The following is a 16,838-nucleotide window of genomic DNA, read 5'->3' on the forward strand; positions in this document are numbered from 1 at the left end:
CTTTGGTTACATTCTTGGAAGAAAATGAATCATTTTGGCTATAATTGGTGAAAAATGCTTTTAAGTGATTAAATGAGGTTTTTATCACCTTTTACTTGGATTTTGTGCATTTTGACAGTTTTGACACATTTTCGTATTTTGGCTATAACTTGAGCTACAATGATCGGATTAAGATGATTCTTGAACTAATTTGAAGATCAGAGATAGATCTACAACTTTGGTGAAGACATCTGAATCCAGTTTGAAGGTTTTCAAAGTCAAAAAGCTGAATTACAGTAGCAAATTTCTACTGGTCGAAGCTGAAACAGGGCAATGAGCAGTCAAGGGTATTTTGGTCATTTATCAGCTTACAGAGATCCAAATGAGATGATTCTTAATGCATTGGAAAGCTAACTCAAAGGGCTACAAGTTTCATGTTTTGGTCAAGAGCTAAATCAGCTTTTATCATCAAGAAAAGGTCAGTGGAAGTTGATACAAAATAGGAGCAGAGCTGGAAATTGAACCAGAAGTGACCAAATGGTCACTGTAGCAATCCGGCCGGAATTTGGCCGGATTCATGGCCGGATTGTGGTCAGAAAAGGCTGCTATGTATGCGTAAAACTCAATTTCATCTCCACCAACTCACATGTGATGTTAGACATGTGAGAAACATTCCCAACTGTAAAAGGGAGATGTAAACCTCAAGTCTTGACCAATCTTTCATCTTTATATAGCCAAATTCATTGCAAGATTGGGGAGAATAGAGAGAGATACGGGAGAAAGCTTGGACTACAAAAATGTAGCTCTGCCATTCTTCTTAGTGTAGGATAGTTTAACTAGTAGTTCATCCATTCTTGTTTATTAGCTAGGCAAAGATGAAGATGGAGAATGAAGAAGGCAAGAAGATGAACTCATGTGACAAGGGTTACATTCCTTCCAAACTCTTTATCTTTTGTACTTGATTCCAAGTTTAGTTAATGTACAAGTTCTGGATTTTATGTTTAATATGTGTCTTTAAAGTTTATACCTTGGGTCTGGTTGAACTTTCTATAATTGTTAGTGTTTATTATTTGGTTATTTGATTGCTATGATTTGAACAAGTTATTTAGTACTTTGGCTCTTTAAATCATGATGAATCTAGTACAATTGATTGTGATTATCTAAGGTATTGTTTCTGCAATGAAAATTGAGATTTAACACTAGTTCAAGAAGTACTAAACATAGGAAGTACACTCACGAAAGTAGAGGTGCATCTATGTGATTTTTAGTGATTCATTTCATGTAATTTCACTGAAGAAATGAACTTGTAGCTAATTTCATAACCATGAGAATAGGTATGGATTAGTTATAAGTATAATTGATTCACTACGAAAGTAGAATTGAAATGCATAAGGAAATTACACCATAACTAGCCTAGATGTAGTGGTCAATGATCCAAATATAGCACTTGCACGAGTAGTTAGGGATACCAAAACCTAAGGAGCTTTTATTTGTTATTTTGTATAATTTCAATAGGTTAAATTTGTTATAATTCATTGATAGTCTAAATAATAGAGAAGCTTTAGTAATACCGGTAATTGTTCACTCTTCCCTGTGGGATCGACCCGCTATATACCCTAAACTACTAGTTGACCTGTATACTTGCAGTGAACGAGTGTAATTCGATTTTTTTAACTTGCACGTATGTAAAATACCCGTCACTCTCCAACCTTCTCCAACAACTTTTCCCCAGTTCCTTTATTAGGAGCTGTATTTACTTTCACCTTAGCAGTCTTCGCCTCAAGATCGCCATTAGCATTCTGCTTTCCAATCCCTCCCTAGGTTGCTTTGGGCGAAATTCAACAATAACAATCCTTTGCTCATGACGCATCACTTGATTTCGCTGCTGATTAAACCTCTTCCATAGTTCTGGATTTCGAACTCGATAATCAACTTCAGAGTGCCCCTGCCAAAAGCAAAAGCTACGATATAGTGGTAGATTCTCAGGCTCAAGTGGTTGCCAAAAACCCTCTGCGTCACTAGTGCTACCCCAACCCAAACCCGCTTCGGTAACGAATTCAACATGTCGATTTCCACACAGACTCGAGCAACACTAGGCCGGGACAATGCAATTGTGGCAGAATCCATGAACAACGGTCTACCCAAGCAGGAAACTATATGGAACAAACACTCCATTTTGAACAAATGAATAGACAGCTTCGAAAGTGAAAATTAAACTGGAGCAATCGCCGGCTCCTTGTCAACGTGAAAATAAGAGGAGCATTTAAACACTCGCATAAGGCACCCATAGATATACCATATATTCCGTCCCCAAATTCGGTGAAAGTCCGTCTCGTTAGGGGTGGGCAAAAAAATCCGAAAATCCGAAAAACCGATCGACCCGCTCCGATCCGCCCCGAAAATTAGGGTATCCGACCCTATTTTTATCAGCGGAGCAGATAGGGTCGGGTACCCATAAAATTCGGATACGGATACGGATCACAAAATCTAAAACCCGCGGGTACCCGACCCGGGGGTATATTTTACAAATATTAAAAAATATAGGGGCAAATTTATAATATTTTAAAGTTATTAACCCTAAGTTCCTAACATATCTCAGTCGACACTCCACTCCAGCCTTCAGTCTTCACTTCAGCGCCGCCGCAACTTCTTCACCTTCAGTCTTCAGACTTCACTCTTCAGTCCTAGTTCCAAACACTCTTCAGCTTTCAGGCTTCTGGACCTTCAATTTCTCAAGTCCTAAACACTCAAGTTGTACAAGTGCAACGCCAACGCCGATTTTCACATAAAGGTAATTTCTCAGTCCCAAATTAGTTTTTTTGTGTCGATGATTTGATGAACCCAGATGATAAAATGTTTTCTATTACCGGTCCTTCCAACTTGGTAAAAGTTTTCTAAAGTGAATTTGGGAAGTGTTAACATGATTGCACCTACATTTGTCACGGAAAAGCTTCATATCATCACTATTACATAATTTACATTCACTAATAAAAGGAAACTAGTGTTAAAGAGCTACCAAAAAACAGACACTGGAAATGCAAAACAAAAATTAAGACTCAGATACTTAAAAGTGAAAATGTTGCTTGATTCTCATGCTTTGAATTTCACGATTGCCCTTTCTGCAACTCATGCGATGGCTCTGAGGAAGTGATCTGGAGCTGTTAACTCATGTTTTGATAGGTTTCTGATTTTGGCAACGATGTGGAGTTGGAATTTTTCTTGAGGAATGTGTGGATATTGATTAGGAACAACTTTTATTTTGAATAAATTTGTTCGGTTAAAAGCTAAAGCAGCCGATGGACATCTAATATATGTATCAGTGCCTCTTCTGTATTTGATTGGGAGCGAAAAGAAAGGATCCCTCCACTCAAATAGGGAGTAAATTACTGCCTTCAAAATGTCATTCTTTATGGAGTAGTGATATCATTTTTACTTGATTCTCTACTGTTATGCTTTCTTAATTCTTTAGAACTAGCACAAGAAAATATGTTCTTCCTATTCTCTTTCATTGATTTTATTCCTCTTCTCTTTTTTTTTTTTAAAAATAATTAACTGGCATTATTAGTATGATGATGAGTACTATTATTATACGTTGAAGGTATGCGTCCAGTTCCATTTGCCATTTGGTATGCCGGGAATCAATTGGTAGTTGTGTCCTTGTGGAAAAAAAATAAAAATAAAATAATGGAGGGAAAAGGATATTCAGCTCAATTCATGTTTTAGTTTTTGTACATTTAAGAATCAACCTAGTGCCGAATTGGAATTGGTTTTTGCGTTGAATGGCTACAATTTAATGGAGCATCAGTGCTGATATGCACTAAACAAATGTAGGAGTATTATTATTATGCATAGCTCTGCAACTCACTAGAAAATCTTTTTAGTTGGGATTTGATTGGATTGCTTTTAATTTGCTTTGAAAAAATGGGCTTGCAATTTTAGTTCAAGAATCAGGGGTGGATGCATGGCATTGACCAATCTTGCTTTAGCTTCTCAAGCCATTATTTGAGACTTTGACTTCTGCTTGCTTTGCTTGAATTTTTCAGATGTCAAGTACAGGGGATAATACAGCTACAACAGCTACAAGCCCAAGTGTTGATCATTCATCATCAGATCCAAAAATTGTTGCTAAAGCCTCTGAAACTGATACATGTCAAGTACCACCTCTTCCAACATCCGAGACAAAAGTGTCTAGCAAGAGTAATAGGTCTTGGGTTTGGGAGCATTACGTAGTTGTTACAGGTACGGAAACAAAAGACAAGAAAGCTACTTGTAAATATTGTGAACAACTGATTGCTTGTGCAAGCAAAAATGGTACTACTTCTTTGAGTAATCACCTTCATAGGTGTAAAAAATATCCGTATAATAGCACGGATAAGAGGCAAAAGACGCTGGAGTTTAAACCAAAAGAGGGAGGGGGAAAAGCATTAACAACCCATATGTTTGATCAAGAAGCATGTAGGAGAATGTTGGCTAGGATGGTGATTATAGATGAACTGCCTTTTAAATTTGTGGAAAGGGAGGGATTTCTGGATTTTTGTCTAGTTATGCAGCCACGGTTTGAAATGCCATCACGTAGAACTATAACTACAGACTGCCATAAGCTTTTTTTAGATGAGAAGAAAAGTTTGAAAGCATACTTTGAAACTTTATCCTCCCGCATTTGTCTCACCACTGATGCTTGGACATCCATTCAAAATCTGAATTATTTGTGTTTGACAGCTCACTTCATTGATGATAAATGGAAATTGCACAAAAAGATTTTAAGTTTCTGTCCTATTACAAGTCATGCGGGTGAAGTTATTGGTCGGACAGTAGAAAAATGCTTGCTTGATTGGAAAATTAGTAAAGTTTTGACTGTTACGGTAGACAATGCTAGCTCAAATGACACTTGTTTGCAATATTTGAGAAGAAGGCTTATTAATTGGAAATGTATTGTCTTAAATGGAGAATACTTGCATATGAGATGTGCTGCCCATGTTTTGAATTTGACGGTTAGGGAGGGATTGAAAGACTTGGAAGACTCTATTGTTAGGATTCGATCAGCTGTGAGATATGTTAGGTCTTCACCTGCTAGAGCTCAAAGATTCAAATCTTGCATAGAAAAAGAAAGAATCGAAAGTAAAAACCTTGTATGCCTTGATGTTGAAACTAGGTGGAATTCCACATTTTTAATGTTAGAGGCTGCTCTAAAATTTCAAAAGGCATTTGAGTTGCTAGAAACTGTGGATAGCAAATATGTCGAAGAGTTGACTCCCCAAAGTGAGAATGATACTCGTAAGAGTTCTAAGATGAGGGGTGTGCCAACTGAGATGGATTGGGAGTATGCAAAAGATTTGTTGCCTTTTCTTCAAATTTTTTATGATTCTACTGTGAAAATGTCGGGTTCACGTTATGTGACAGGAAATGTATATATGAATGAAATTTTTGGCATTGGTGGTCTTCTTAATTCATTTCAAGAAAGTGATGACTTTGGTTTGTCAACTATGGCTGGAAATATGAAGAAAAAATATGACAAATATTGGGGTAATGTTGAAAGGATTAACATATTGATTCTGATTGCTGTTGTTCTTGATCCCCGGCATAAACTAAGTTATGTTCAATGGGCTATTGATGAGGATATGATCCTAAGAATGCTGAAATTTTAAAAGTTAAGGTGGAAAAGGTGTTACATTCTCTATTTGACTTTTATTCTGCTGAAAAATCACCTTATAAGGAAGTGATAAGTCAAAATCAGTTTAGGGAAATGGATAAAATGGATGTTGATACAATTACAGTTAAAGGGGCATCAGATTACATGCATGCAAAGTATTCTCAAAAAGCTGATACATTGGATAGCACTCACAATAAAACGGAATTGGACATCTATTTGATGGAAATGAAGGAAGATTTTCACTGTCCAAACTTTCATATATTGGATTGGTGGAAAAATAATGCTCATAGGTTCCAAGTTCTTGCTGCAATTGCTAGAGATGTATTAGCTATTCCAGTGTCTATTGTTGCCTCGGAGTTTGCTTTTAGTACGGGAGGCCGTGTGTTGGATTCTTTCTGAAGCTCTTTAACTCCAAGAATGGTGGAGGCTATAATTTGTGGACAAGATTGGCTTCGCAAGGGTATTCAACCAATTGATTTGGAAGAAAGTATAACTGAGCTTGAGGAAATGGAATCGGGTAATACTATTCATATCTTGTTATCATTGCATTCAAAATTTTCTTATTCATTTGAGCTTCAACTTGTGCTAATATGTTTCTTGGTTGTTTTTATTTTTTGAAATTTTTTTTTTAGGTTTGACAGAGGAGCATTCTATTATTAATATTGAAGATTGATGATTCTTGAAGATTGTACTCCTTAATGTGTTGTAGAAGGTTAAGGTGATTGTAGCTGGAATTGGGAAATTTTGTTGTATTTCTAACTTTATGGCTTGGTGTGGAACTAAATAGTTTGAATACTGCTATTGTCTTTGTCTCTGTCTTGGGCTGGACGTACGGCAGGTTCATCTTCTAAGATGAAATTGCAAATTTGTTTGTTTTTGCTATTGTCTTTGTCTTTGCATTCATACAGGAATTTGCATTCTTTAATAGGGGCGGGTACCCTATGACCCGCCCCTATTTTTCGGGTATCCGAAGATCGGGTACCCGAGGGCAAGCGGAGCGGATTAGGGTCAAAAAAGTAGTGACCCGACATGTTAGGGTCGGGTCAGCCATTTGACGTTCGGGGCGGGTACCCGACCCGTGCCCACCCCTGCGTTTCGTTATTCAAACAAATTAGCACATGTCGATGGTCCAACAAACCAACCATGGCAATATCTTTCAAATCTAAGGCAGAGAAGAATTTAACGAATCTCCTCCATACGTGGTCTTCTCTTCGAGAATTTTCCCACCAGAGATAGGTGGAAGAGAGTTGCGATATTTACCATGTCATGCCTTGAGAAAACCATAGCTTGTTCTCCCTTCTTGGTTACCTTGTCGACCTGCAACTTCAATGCTGGCTAGTCCCAAGACGAGAATAAAGAGGAGAAGGACTTCTGGTGAAGGGAGGGTGGTTTACAAACGGTGGTTGCCCTCCAACCATGGGTTGAAGGGCAGCCGAAGTGGCCATGATCGGCAATAACTCTTACGAGAAACCCTATCTCTAGAGAGAAACCCTAAACGTCGGTTGATAGGAATGATTATCTTTTCTAATCCCAAGCAAAATTAGACTTACTTCTAACACTTAGAGATGGATTAGATTGTGAACTAGAGTTGCATGCCGAAGAAACTTCCATTTTTAAAATTTTACATAAAATTGAGTTTGTTTTAGTAATCAAGTGACGAGTGTGACATAACAAAAATGCTAATCTTTTGAATAATTAACATAAGAAAAAAAAAATCCTAAAAGCAATTGAAAAAATGATGCACATAATAATAGTTGATGGTAATTGATATTCTGCAGGTTTGTGACATGGCACATTAACTTATGATTGGTACCTATTTAGTCACATCTAACATATAGGGAAAAATATTGAAATAGGTCATCTACTGTATTCTAGTTTTACAGCAAATTAGAACCAGGTTCAACCTCTTTTTTTCAAGCTCCGTTTTTCCTTTTTTTTGCCAAAATGTTCATATTCAGAATTGAATGTCACACAAATCAATAATGTAGCACTATTCTTAAATCTACATAATACTAGGTTATTCATCTATATATATAGGAAAAAAAGAAAACTAATGCCGGAAAGAATCTGCAAAGAAATAATAAAAGTAAAAAAAGTAAATAATTTGAGCTTAAAGTTGAGAAACAATTCGCTAAAAAAAAGTAAAACCAAAATATGAATGCCGAAAAGAAATAAAAATGCTGAAAAACAAGTGAAGTCTCAAAAACATAATGTTTAGGGAAAAAAATCAAGAAAAATGCTAGAACAAGATAAAAAATTTGTTTGAAATAGCAAAAATAACAATGCAACCAAGAGATTAAATGAAAAAAATCAAAGGCTTAGCTAATTTACAGCAGTAGAATTTTTTTAAACAAAATTTGTAATATATTTTATCTCCTAAATTTTTCTTCAAATTTCAAAAGGTCCAAAGATTAATTGCCAAAAAGTTATCACTTTTTAGCATAAAAATAAGGCTAGAAAAATGATGAAAAAAGATGAATACTTACCGGTAAAATGTAAGTTTCTGAGTAGCCAAATCTATTTGATTTCTGTTGCTCCGTATGTTTGCTCAAATTTCTGGTAAGTATATGTCTATAAGTTGCAAAAATACGTTTGATTTCTGTAGCAATAGACAATTCATATATGTCTGTTGCTCCGTATGTTTGCTCTTTAGAAGATCAGACTATTCATAAGACTATATGGTTTCATCTCTGTAAAGCTTAAGCAATTTTAAATTTTGACCAAAAATTTGGTTTTTGACTAATACATAGAACTGGATCGGGTTAATGAAAATTGCTCTAGTCTAGCAGTCCAATGGTTGAACCAACTGATTTAACTAGTTTTTATAAAAGAGATCGATTTTTAAATCCTTCTAGGTTTGAACTATAACCTGGATCACCCAACGGCCTCGTCAACGATTCAACCAGTTCGACCAGGCAGTCCGAGTTGGGTTTTAAAATCTTGTAAAAGTGCTTTCAGCTATATGATCATAGGAGTGGTGCAGATTCTAGTAAAAGTTGGGTTTGCTTATTTTATAATCATGAATCTAGGATGGATCATATAGCCAGTAATAGTGCTAAAGATTTTTATGAATTGATCAAATGTTTAAATGCCAGGCGTGTGGTGTTTCTAGGCTACTTTTCAAATCTTGGTTTAATATTTTATAAACAACCATGATTTGATTAATTCAAAGTGATATGCTAATGCTAAAGAAAAGTTTAAATCTAACGATACTTATTTTTATGCATGGTGTTTTATGTATGTTAGTTTGTTCATTTCATTCACAAACTAAGTGGGGGATTGTTGGAATATTTTGCGAATTGAAATGGAAATAAAACTTGTTAAATTCAAAATAAGCGACAAAAGAAAAATGCTTAGTGTAGCCTCTTGATGACCATTGTAGTGAAGAAACGATTTTGACATTTTTTGTTCATTGAATGAGACTAATTACAACGTCTTGATGATCATTATAGCGAGGAAATAGTTTTGATATTTTTTTTCCTATTAAAGGAGACTAAAGCAGCCTCTTAATGATCATTGAAGTGAGATAATTGTGCCTCTTTAGTTTTGATATCTTTTGGATTGTCTTTCCTATATAAATGACAAACTTTTGGTGAAACAAACTAATTTAGCCATTTTGCTGTTTAAAGTTCTTTATTCTTGTTATATCCTAGAAGTATATTGCCTTAACCCAGAAGTAAACTACTATGTGTAGTTGGGGCAATAAACACCTTAAGAATAGCGTTTGTACATGTGTCAAGAATCATCAACAAATTCCCTATTTTTTGTGAAATTTGTTAGTGAAGTTTTTGCACTATTCTATTATCTTGTTTTATTTTTCCAATAATCTAGTGAAAAGACAATCCAAGGGTCACAATATATTCAACCACTATTTCACATATTTATGGACATTTATGGACATTGAAAAGCACCATTAAGTCCTTTCAATAGATAAAAATTGCCAAAAATGTTTCAGAAACTTTTGGCTTCCAACAGACAATTAAGTTAACCAAATTCTCACAAATCACTTGTTGAAAATCAATTAGAAAAGAAAATCAAAATCTTAAAAGATGATAGACAAGGTGAATATTTTCCTGTTGAATTCTCAATTTTTAGTGAACAAAATGATATTCAGAGTGTTTGGATAGATAATATTTGGAATAATATTTGACATAATATTTATCGCTCCTTTGAATTATTTCAGATAACGAAATAAACGTTTGGGTTTGCAGTTTGCAAGCTGCATGTATTGACAAAATGTAATGTTGACGAGGAAAATTCTGAAAAATCGAGAAGCAAAGTTCTAAAATGTGGCCATTGTTGGACGAATGCTAGGTGGATTTCCATCTTGGGTTTTATCCGTTCTCCTTGGATGTGTGTCTAGAGTTGTGGGTGGCCTACTTTGAGAGTTGTGAGTATAAGCGGTTGCGGTGAATAATGAAACAACTTCTATTAATATAGAATGCTTGAAATACACCAGTACATCGAGCGTAAATGCGGGTTTCCAAGAAAGTAAAGACCAATCCAAGTGACAAAAACAAATAATTGCACAATTTATTTCACTCATCCTACATCTCCTACTACGAATTCAATAACTTCCTAAATTTAACTCATCCATATAGAAAGAGTTTAAAGCAACATGCATTTTGAGGTAAATTCCAACGTACCGTACCCCTCATCCATTTTTATACTTATTTCGTCGTCACCCTACGCATGCAGCGTGTTGGCCAGTGATGCTCATTCAACTACTATCTCCGCCTTTGTGACGCAGTATGCATTTGATTAGCCATTTCTTCTCTCATTGCCTTCCAATCTTCTATTTCTTGTGGGGACACTATCAACGGTTGTATCTGTAGGTATGGAGGAGCTCCACATTCGCCTTCGAATTGCATGCCCTCTTGTTCATACAGCATGAAATGATTATTCGAAGGTTGATTTTTCCTTAGAAAATTGTGTAGTGCACAACACGCAATCACTACATTGATTTGCTTTTGCATATATGAATATGGAACCGGTCCCCTTAAATAGACAAATCGTTGCTTCAAGACACCAAAAATACATTCAATTACATTACGAAGTTGAGAGTGACAGGTATTAAATAGCTCTTTCGGCCCTTGGCCGCGACCACGTCCTTGTCCAACTCTTATATTACGTCCTCTCTTGAATGGTGCTAAAAAATCTGGCACCATCTTATAAGTCGCGTCAACGAGGTAGAACTTGTCTACATTCGCAAAAATTAGAGTAGTGGTATAAATACATTTATGTTAAGGTATAAAATTTTAGACCATCAAATACCCCAATATATATGTGCATCCAAGTTGTATAAATAATATAAAAAGTTATAACCTTGGGAAGGAATTGGAAAATCGGTGTGCATTCTCATTGCACTTTCTAGCACCTGTGCATCATGTGCGCTACCTTCCCATCCGGCATAGAAATAAATAAATCGCATATCATGGTCACATACAGCTAATACGTTTTGTGATTGAGTCCTATGCCTATTAGTGTAGGCCATCTGCTCTATTGTTGGAACTGACGCAGGGATATGAGTGCCATCGAAAGCACCTAAACAGTCCTGTAGTTTATAATTTGAAGTATAGTCAGTTATAAATCTAGTTACTAAAAAAACCTTAGTATTAAAATATTAGGCTTAGGTGACACTATTAAGAGGAAGCGATTTTCTTGAGAGCTTTTGATCTGCCTATGCAATTTGGAGGTAAATTAAATGATTGGACCTCAATCACAGCATAACAATTGGAAATGAAGGAACAAATATATCCACAAGTTAAGTACAGAAAGCATTATGAAAATACCAATTTTTTGTTATATTCCATCCTTAGTTCATTTATTGGAGAGAGTGAAGATATGTTTTACCTTGAACCAAGGATAGTACTTGGTGTTATATCGTATTTGTGGATGCATATCGTAACTTTGTTTTGATCGAATAATTCTTTCTGCAAATCGACATAACCCCCAACAGCACTTCCGCAACATTTCTATGGATGGTTTCCGTTGAATGTTGGAATCTTTCAGCCACTACACGAGTTCACGTGCTATGACTTAACATAACTAAAATCATGGCTAGCGATTCCTCAATCGATATGTGCTTGTGTGGATTTTGAGGAACATAGTTATTGCTTACTAGAATTTCACAAAGTCGCATGAAATTATCGACTGTGATTTGGCAATTCTCCGATATACGTACTAGGTGACCTGTTATTAGCACTTGAACCCACTTCCAACCAGGCATGTCTCCATTGCGGCATGGTATTTTTATAAGAGGCCCATCGTAACGTTCCGCATCCGATGAAAAAAGCAACATATCTGCATCGTTCAGAATGGCCTCTTCATCTTCTTGAGAGCTTGAGCCAGAAGAGAAGGAGGCGAAATATGGATTAAAGTTGGCCATGTATGAACTTGGACAAAAGCCTGCGATTGAGGACACAAAAACAGCTATTAATTGAATGATAGTGAACACCAAAAAAAAGACCAGAACTATACAGATAGTCAATGATAGACTTATTGAATGATGGTGAGGTGGAGCGTTAATACATGACAGGTCTTTAAATAGAGGATATAGCAGTAACAGATATCAAAGGCAAGGCTGTAACTTACTCTGCTGCCATTTAAATACATGAAACTGCAATAAAAGACTGTCAATGCACTACTTTTGAGGGAATTTAGAAACGACAAGTCAAATTTAACGTTATTCAAATAGAGATATAAAAAGGCGTGGTCGATCATTAATATGTAGTGGCTCATTTCAATGACATGAACAAAAAGGAGTCCTACATTGCTTTTATCGTAACTTTCAAAATCTTAGAATCCAGCATGTTTAACAGAGAAATAAATATAAAGCCATGGTGATTCATTTCAAAGTGGTGGCCCATGTTATTTTTTAATTGATTATATTAAGAAAATATATAGTCGATGTTAGTGGGTCTGCCAAAAGTTATCCCAATATGAATCATGAATATATAAATGGCTTTAAATGAAAGTCACGTGAGTTTCAAATGAAAGTTACCCTTATTACTAGACATGTCAGTCATATTATTAGCCCAAGAAGTTGAATGAACCGTGAGAATGACCATGCTTTATTTGGTCACTTCTTTAAGTTAAAAAGCATGCTATAATGGCTTGTTTGTTTCACAAGTGAGCTGATGAACCAATTGATCTTCAGGTAGGAAAAAAAATTCACTTGTACATCGCATAGAGTTCTTAAATTAAAAGCTTGTATGTGCCTGAATCAGTTAAAAGTTTAATAATGCCGAATCATATAGGATATCCGGGACTACTTAAATAAAAAAGCAACTTAATTACATTAGAAGTCGGAAAAATGGATATTCGAGCCAAAATCTGGTGGTAAATTGCAAATAAAATCCACCACATACAGCAACTTAATCATAAATATCAAATACAAACGTCATCCATCACAACATATAAGTTAGGTGACATTTTAAAACTTAAAATTATCCGAACTTCCTCACTTCCCCTCCATCTTCGGTACGATGAACAACTCAATCCATGTCATCTGCTCACTCTCACTGAAGTTAAGAAATAAAGCACGGAAACAATTCTTTCAACAGATACATGCGCAGTCTTCTCTCTAACTTCAGTCCTTCCACAATTTTTTTGGCTACTTCAATTGAATACTTCTCCTTTGCTACTCTTTTATTCGAAACTATGGAGGAAAATCTATTGAAGTTACTAAGTGCCTCTTGGTAGTTATCCGAACCCGACCTTCGAGAATTGGTTCCTCTTGAGTCTTTTTTATCATAACTGTAGGCAGCACTACCCAATGGTCGCTTGCCGGGATTTCTTAGAATAGGGCTTCCATCATCATCAGATGTTTCCTGAAAATTTGGAGGGTTGATGACAAAACTTGAAACCACACATCTGCCTTTAATGTTCAAATCATCCCTACGTCTGCGGATTCGAGGAGGCACATATTGGGGTAGGGGTTGAGCCGAAGATTGAGCTCGATTGCCTGTGGCTTGTTTGTCGTCCATCACCTCATCCTATAGAATCATCAAATCAGCACTATGTGGGTGTTAGAAGTCCACATATTGATGATTTAGCTATTAAACAAACACCAGGACAAAGTTTATTAGGTAAAAACAACAATTTTCTGCTCAAATGGACAACGAAATGAGCATTGGGACAAGTCCAAAAGCTGTAACAAAATCAGTTGAACTTGTGATCTTTCACAAGATAGGAGTCAGCCAACTAAACACGAAGTAAAATTAGGGTCAGCACTAAAAATTTCTGTAATAAGCCGAATCTCCATTTTGTTTGGTGTAATTTTATACCAAAAAGATATTCACAATTTGGTACAGGCCGTGACCTACCATCCAGAAATTGCACTAACACACAGTGGAAATGTATTCTGCAAAAGATTGAAATAATAAAAGCATGGTCGACACAGGGGTGTCAACGAATCGAGCTGCTCGCGAATAGTTCGCGAGCAGCTCATTCAAATGATCGGCTCGAGCTCGGTCAAATCGAGCTCGAGTCGATCTCGAACTATTCGAATATGCCAACGAATCGAATTCGAGCCTAAAAATGTTATGCTCGATAAGCTCGCGAGCTTTTCGAGCTTATAGTATATTTAAATATATATAATTTTAAATTTGTAAAATTACTTAGATATATATAGTTGTAAGATTAATTACATGTTTTACCTATTAAAATTCAAAATATAATAGGGCTATTCTTGTCTTTTCAGATAATTCTAAAAAACAAAAAAGAAATTCACATGTTAGAGACTCTAATTAGGTCAAGCCGTTGAGCAGCTTCAATCTTTGTCCGCCATCTTCTTTCTTTCAGAATCGAGAGCTTCTCAGCTTCCTCACCTCAGTGACTCAGTCCCTATTCCTTAATTCCCATTCCTCATCTCAATCCCTAATTCCAATTCCAAATCAAACTCCAGCCGTTTCATTTTGCTATTGCTATAATCCGCCGATTGGAAGTGGTTGTGCAGCAGATGCAGCCGTGCAGTGAGCGGAAGCTTGGATCTTGGAAGCAGGTCCAGGCGTGTGCGTGCAGCAGGTAAGATGCGATCCTTAAGTAACTACACTTTTTTTTTCGTTTGCTTCAATGTGCCCTGAGCTGGTGTGCATTTTCGTTTGTTTTTTTTTTTAAAGCAAATCTGATCTCTAACAAACAATATCAGTCAAAAAACTTGTACTCTGTCTTTCAGATGCAGTATTAAGCTAAAGATCAATGTTTAAACATCCATAGTAAAATCTAAAATCCCAGGGCAAAACAGAGTTGGTAAAGCATAGCTTAGAAATCTTGAAACAAAACTTCACATATCTTCCAGCTGATAGCAGAACACCTCACTTCAGAGGAATGAACCTTGAAGAATGGGTGGCACCAATACCTGGCCTACCGTGCTTGACAGGCTTGTACGATATTGAAAACTCAGCTAGATAGTGGCCAATCATTTTTGGCTTGACCTCAATGGTATTGAAAGATTTTCCATTGTAAACACCAATTACGCTGCCAATCATCTCAAGTACTATAATCATAATTCCTTCCAAAGCCATGGGTTTCCTCTTCAAGCCCCTATTGAACCTTCTGCTAGCACGAGCATGGAAGAGCTTAACAAGCTTATGTGAATTTGTTCAAGCACCTTTAAGTATATCTCTATTTATATTGAATAGGCAATTTTGATGTTCTCTTTATGATTTGAAGCTTGTGTGTTAAAAAGATGAAAGAATGCCTAAGGAAATTGAAAAAATTGGTACTTAAGAAAGAAATGAAATATTCAAAGGAAACTAAAATGTATTTCGATAACAGAGTATAATGCTGAGCCTGATCAGCAAGTGGCAGCTAGCTAAAAGTAAATGTGAAGTTGTGTGTTTTCTAATGTCAAAGATCAATTAAATAATTCCAAATGCAAAAGTATAGGTACAATTAATCATGGACAAAAATTTTGCATCAAAAACCAAAGTGGGAAATGTATATGTTGTTGCATTTGACATCTTACTAGCTGATATTTTGGGTCAAATTATTTCTGCCAATCAAGATAAAGCTCCTCTTTAGAATTTTAGCATTCATTCCAATTTTAACCAAAATATTTTGGTAGTCCTATCATACATAAATCTAGTGATTATGTGCCTTAATATGTATGTGTGTGTGTAGGGATAGGTAATTATCAGGGAATTATCCATCTTAAATATCTTGCATGGTAATATGAAATTGAGATTGTGGGTGTGTCTAAGGCTATACTCATCAAAGGCTCATTAAACTATATGGTATGGATTGACTTTTTGGTTAGTCTCACCATTTTTGCTATACAAGTCTCTGGTCATTTATTGCTAACAATAAGTGTGAAAGTATTCTGGTCGCATAGTATTAGAACTATGCCAAGTTTGTATCATTGCAAACTATACAGTTCTGATTTCATTGAGAAACTATACAGCTCTGATTTCATGTGCCAAGTAGATCATCTTCCACTTTGCATAAAATCTTTACTTTTTTTTCTAATCCAAGTGTAGCTTTTGATTCGAAAAAATGTCATCTAAAATTTCTTTCGCTCTAATATTCAGGTCAGCCCACAGCTCCACTTGAATCTTATTCCAATCGAATTATGTCAGGGAGAGATTCCTCTAATGCAAATTGTGCAGAAGAAGATTTGGTAAGAATGGATGCCGATCCTCAAAACTCACATAATATGAGTGAGGAAGGCCATGAAACAATAAGTCAAGAGGTTGACGATGACCAACAAGCTGAAAATATAGAAGATGGAGATAGAGAAAGTGGGCAGCAAGGTACGGAGGAGTCTGAAGAAGGCAAAAGAGCAAGAAAGTCTAAAGCTTGGGATGACTTTCGAGAAGTTGTAGTAAAAGGAAAAAGAAAGGCAGAACAAGAGTAATTGACTCTTATAGAGCCTCACTAGCTCTTGAAACTGTAGAAATGCTTATGTGCGCCGGGGATTGGTGTCGAAACCTTCATGGAGTGAAAAAAAAGATAAAAGTAAGTTTATTTCAAATTCATATTATTGATACAAAATTAGTTTATTACTTATTGTTATTCTTCTTATTATTATTATTTTGCAGAAATTGAAGGCAGCAAAAGAGATTCTACTTCTCAAAAAATGAATGTGATAATTGGAAAGGTACATAGTTTGTGTTTAACACTTCGATTCCTCTTCAAATATCTTGTCTTAGATTTTATCACTATTATTTAATTACTTAAATTATTTATGTTATGTAGGGCCTGCAGT

The 16,838-nt window shown here is 35.8% G+C and overlaps 2 protein-coding genes across 2 annotated transcripts; one reads left to right on the forward strand and one right to left on the reverse strand.

The window, feature by feature from the left end:
- The first annotated feature begins 4,022 nt into the window (after positions 1 to 4,022).
- LOC113771342 (zinc finger BED domain-containing protein RICESLEEPER 2-like) lies at positions 4,023 to 5,624 on the forward strand. The gene has a single exon (XM_027315934.1). The coding sequence runs from the start codon at positions 4,023 to 4,025 to the stop codon at positions 5,622 to 5,624; it is 1,602 nt and encodes a 533-aa protein (XP_027171735.1).
- A 9,152-nt stretch (positions 5,625 to 14,776) lies between these two features.
- Positions 14,777 to 16,062, reverse strand: LOC113771343 (40S ribosomal protein S15-like). The gene is made up of 2 exons (XM_027315935.1): positions 16,033 to 16,062; positions 14,777 to 15,219 (listed from the first exon to the last, which is right to left on the reverse strand). Exons 1-2 carry the CDS (start codon positions 16,060 to 16,062, stop codon positions 14,947 to 14,949), a joined length of 303 nt encoding a protein of 100 aa, XP_027171736.1. The 3' UTR covers positions 14,777 to 14,946.
- Between the last annotated feature and the right edge of the window lie 776 nt (positions 16,063 to 16,838).

The sequence above is a fragment of the Coffea eugenioides genome, chromosome 5 (genome assembly GCF_003713205.1).
Source record: "Coffea eugenioides isolate CCC68of chromosome 5, Ceug_1.0, whole genome shotgun sequence".
NCBI lineage: Eukaryota > Viridiplantae > Streptophyta > Magnoliopsida > Gentianales > Rubiaceae > Coffea > Coffea eugenioides.

Bases quoted from the DNA above. Each gene is read 5' to 3' on its own strand.
- LOC113771342 (XM_027315934.1), top strand. From the start codon at position 4,023: ATGTCAAGTACAGGGGATAATACAGCTACAACAGCTACAAGCCCAAGT.
- LOC113771343 (XM_027315935.1), bottom strand. From the start codon at position 16,062: ATGATCTACTTGGCACATGAAATCAGAGCT. The intron at 15,220-16,032 runs GTATAGTTTCTC...AATTCACATAAG, and splicing joins TGGCACATGAAATCAGAGCT to CTTGTTAAGCTCTTCCATGC.